The sequence below is a fragment of the Echinops telfairi genome, unplaced genomic scaffold, assembly GCF_000313985.2.
Source record: "Echinops telfairi isolate 266 unplaced genomic scaffold, ASM31398v2 ScPeMD7_7416;HRSCAF=8454, whole genome shotgun sequence".
NCBI lineage: Eukaryota > Metazoa > Chordata > Mammalia > Afrosoricida > Tenrecidae > Echinops > Echinops telfairi.
The window spans coordinates 3,118,155-3,119,736 of NW_022111316.1; the positions used below are offsets into that span (position 1 = coordinate 3,118,155).

General features: G+C 41.9%; 1 protein-coding gene across 1 annotated transcript in view; it reads left to right on the plus strand.

The window, feature by feature from the left end:
- Window positions 1-1,582, plus strand: part of LOC105979729 (olfactory receptor 1440-like) — a 24,312-nt gene that overhangs the window by 12,324 nt on the left and 10,406 nt on the right. Inside the window, exon 3 of the mRNA XM_030887518.2 lies at window positions 1-820. This exon is cut by the window's left edge and continues 1 nt beyond it. Coding sequence (XP_030743378.2) covers window positions 1-820 — 820 coding nt within the window. The remainder of the gene's footprint in view (window positions 821-1,582) is intronic.

Below are 1,582 nucleotides of genomic sequence, written 5' to 3' on the forward strand. Positions count from 1 at the left end.
ATATTCCTGGGAATCTATCTCATCACAGTGTCCTGGAACGTGGCTCTTATTACCCTCATCAGAATGGATTCCCATCTACACACACCCATGTACTTTTTCCTCAGTAACTTGTCCTTTCTAGACATCTGCTATATTTCCACTATATCCCCCAGGATGCTCTCAGACTTCTTCCAGAAGCATAAATCCATCTCCTTTGTGGGGTGCACCGTCCAGTACTTTTTCTTCTCTAGCCTGGGTCTGACTGAGTGCTGTCTCCTGGCAGCTATGGCCTATGATCGATATGCTGCCATTTGCAACCCTCTACTCTACACAGCCATCATGTCCCCCACCCTCTGCATGCAAATGGTAGCAGGAGCTGGCGTAACTGGATTCTTTGGCTCATTTATCCAATTATGTGCCTTACTTCAACTCCATTTCTGTGGGCCAAATGTCATCAATCATTTCTTCTGTGACCTGCCCCAATTGCTGCTACTGTCCTGCACTGACACTTTCTTCTTCCAAGTCATGACCTCTGTGCTGACAGTCATCTATGGACTGACTTCTGTCCTGGTTATCATGATATCCTATGGTTATATTGTTGCCACCATTCTGAAGATCACATCAGCTGAAGGCAGGTTCAAGGCTTTCAACACCTGTGCTTCTCACGTAACAGCAGTGACCCTGTTCTTTGGCTCAGGGATCTTTGTTTATATGTATCCGAACTCTGGTGATTCTTTGAGCCAAAACAAGTTGGCGTCAGTCTTATATACTATTATAATCCCCATGTTAAATCCGCTGATTTACAGCCTCAGGAACAAAGAAATCAAAGACGCCTTAAAAAGATGGAAGACGAGAATTCTCTCCTAGAGCTGATCATGTAGGAACTTAATACAGATGTTCAAAGACATGTAGTTAAAACAGCGACTAAACCATTGATCCCCAGCTCTCCTAATTATGGGCTAGATGCCACTTGGTGCATTCTTCTCAAATAAATCCGCGACTGGCATGAGGCCAGGTAAATGCATGAAAAACATCTGAAAGTTCAGGAACTCCATGCTATATCAGTTGCAGTCCACTAAATTAAAGGTCACAAGTACTTTGATAACTGTATAACTTGGAGGATGCAACATTTTGCTGACAATATTCTATACTATATTGTACAGTCCTCCCTTAAGGATCAGGAATGCCAGTACTGATGAAGGTGCCAGGAGACCACCAAGGGTCTTCACAGGATCCCATCTGGGTACTTGTCCTTAACACACACACACACACACACACACCACTAGATAAACAGGTCAATTCTCATATTTAACCTATTTTTTTCACTGCTGAGTCTAGTAAACTAATATCTTCATTTATTACTTTGGATAAAGCAAAAGAAAACACACCAGATAAAAGATTTGTTAACTGTACACAGAAAGAATTGGTTTGAAGAAGCATGCTTAACATGTCTGCCATATTTAACCTTTCAGTTCAACAGGTGTTCAGTCCTATCGCTAGATCATTTCTTGCCTGTTTTTGTTATATCACCTTCCATGTTACCTCCAAAATGAGACACAAGAAAGGTAAATCAGAAAATGGTCATCTGGTCATTCATTGGGCA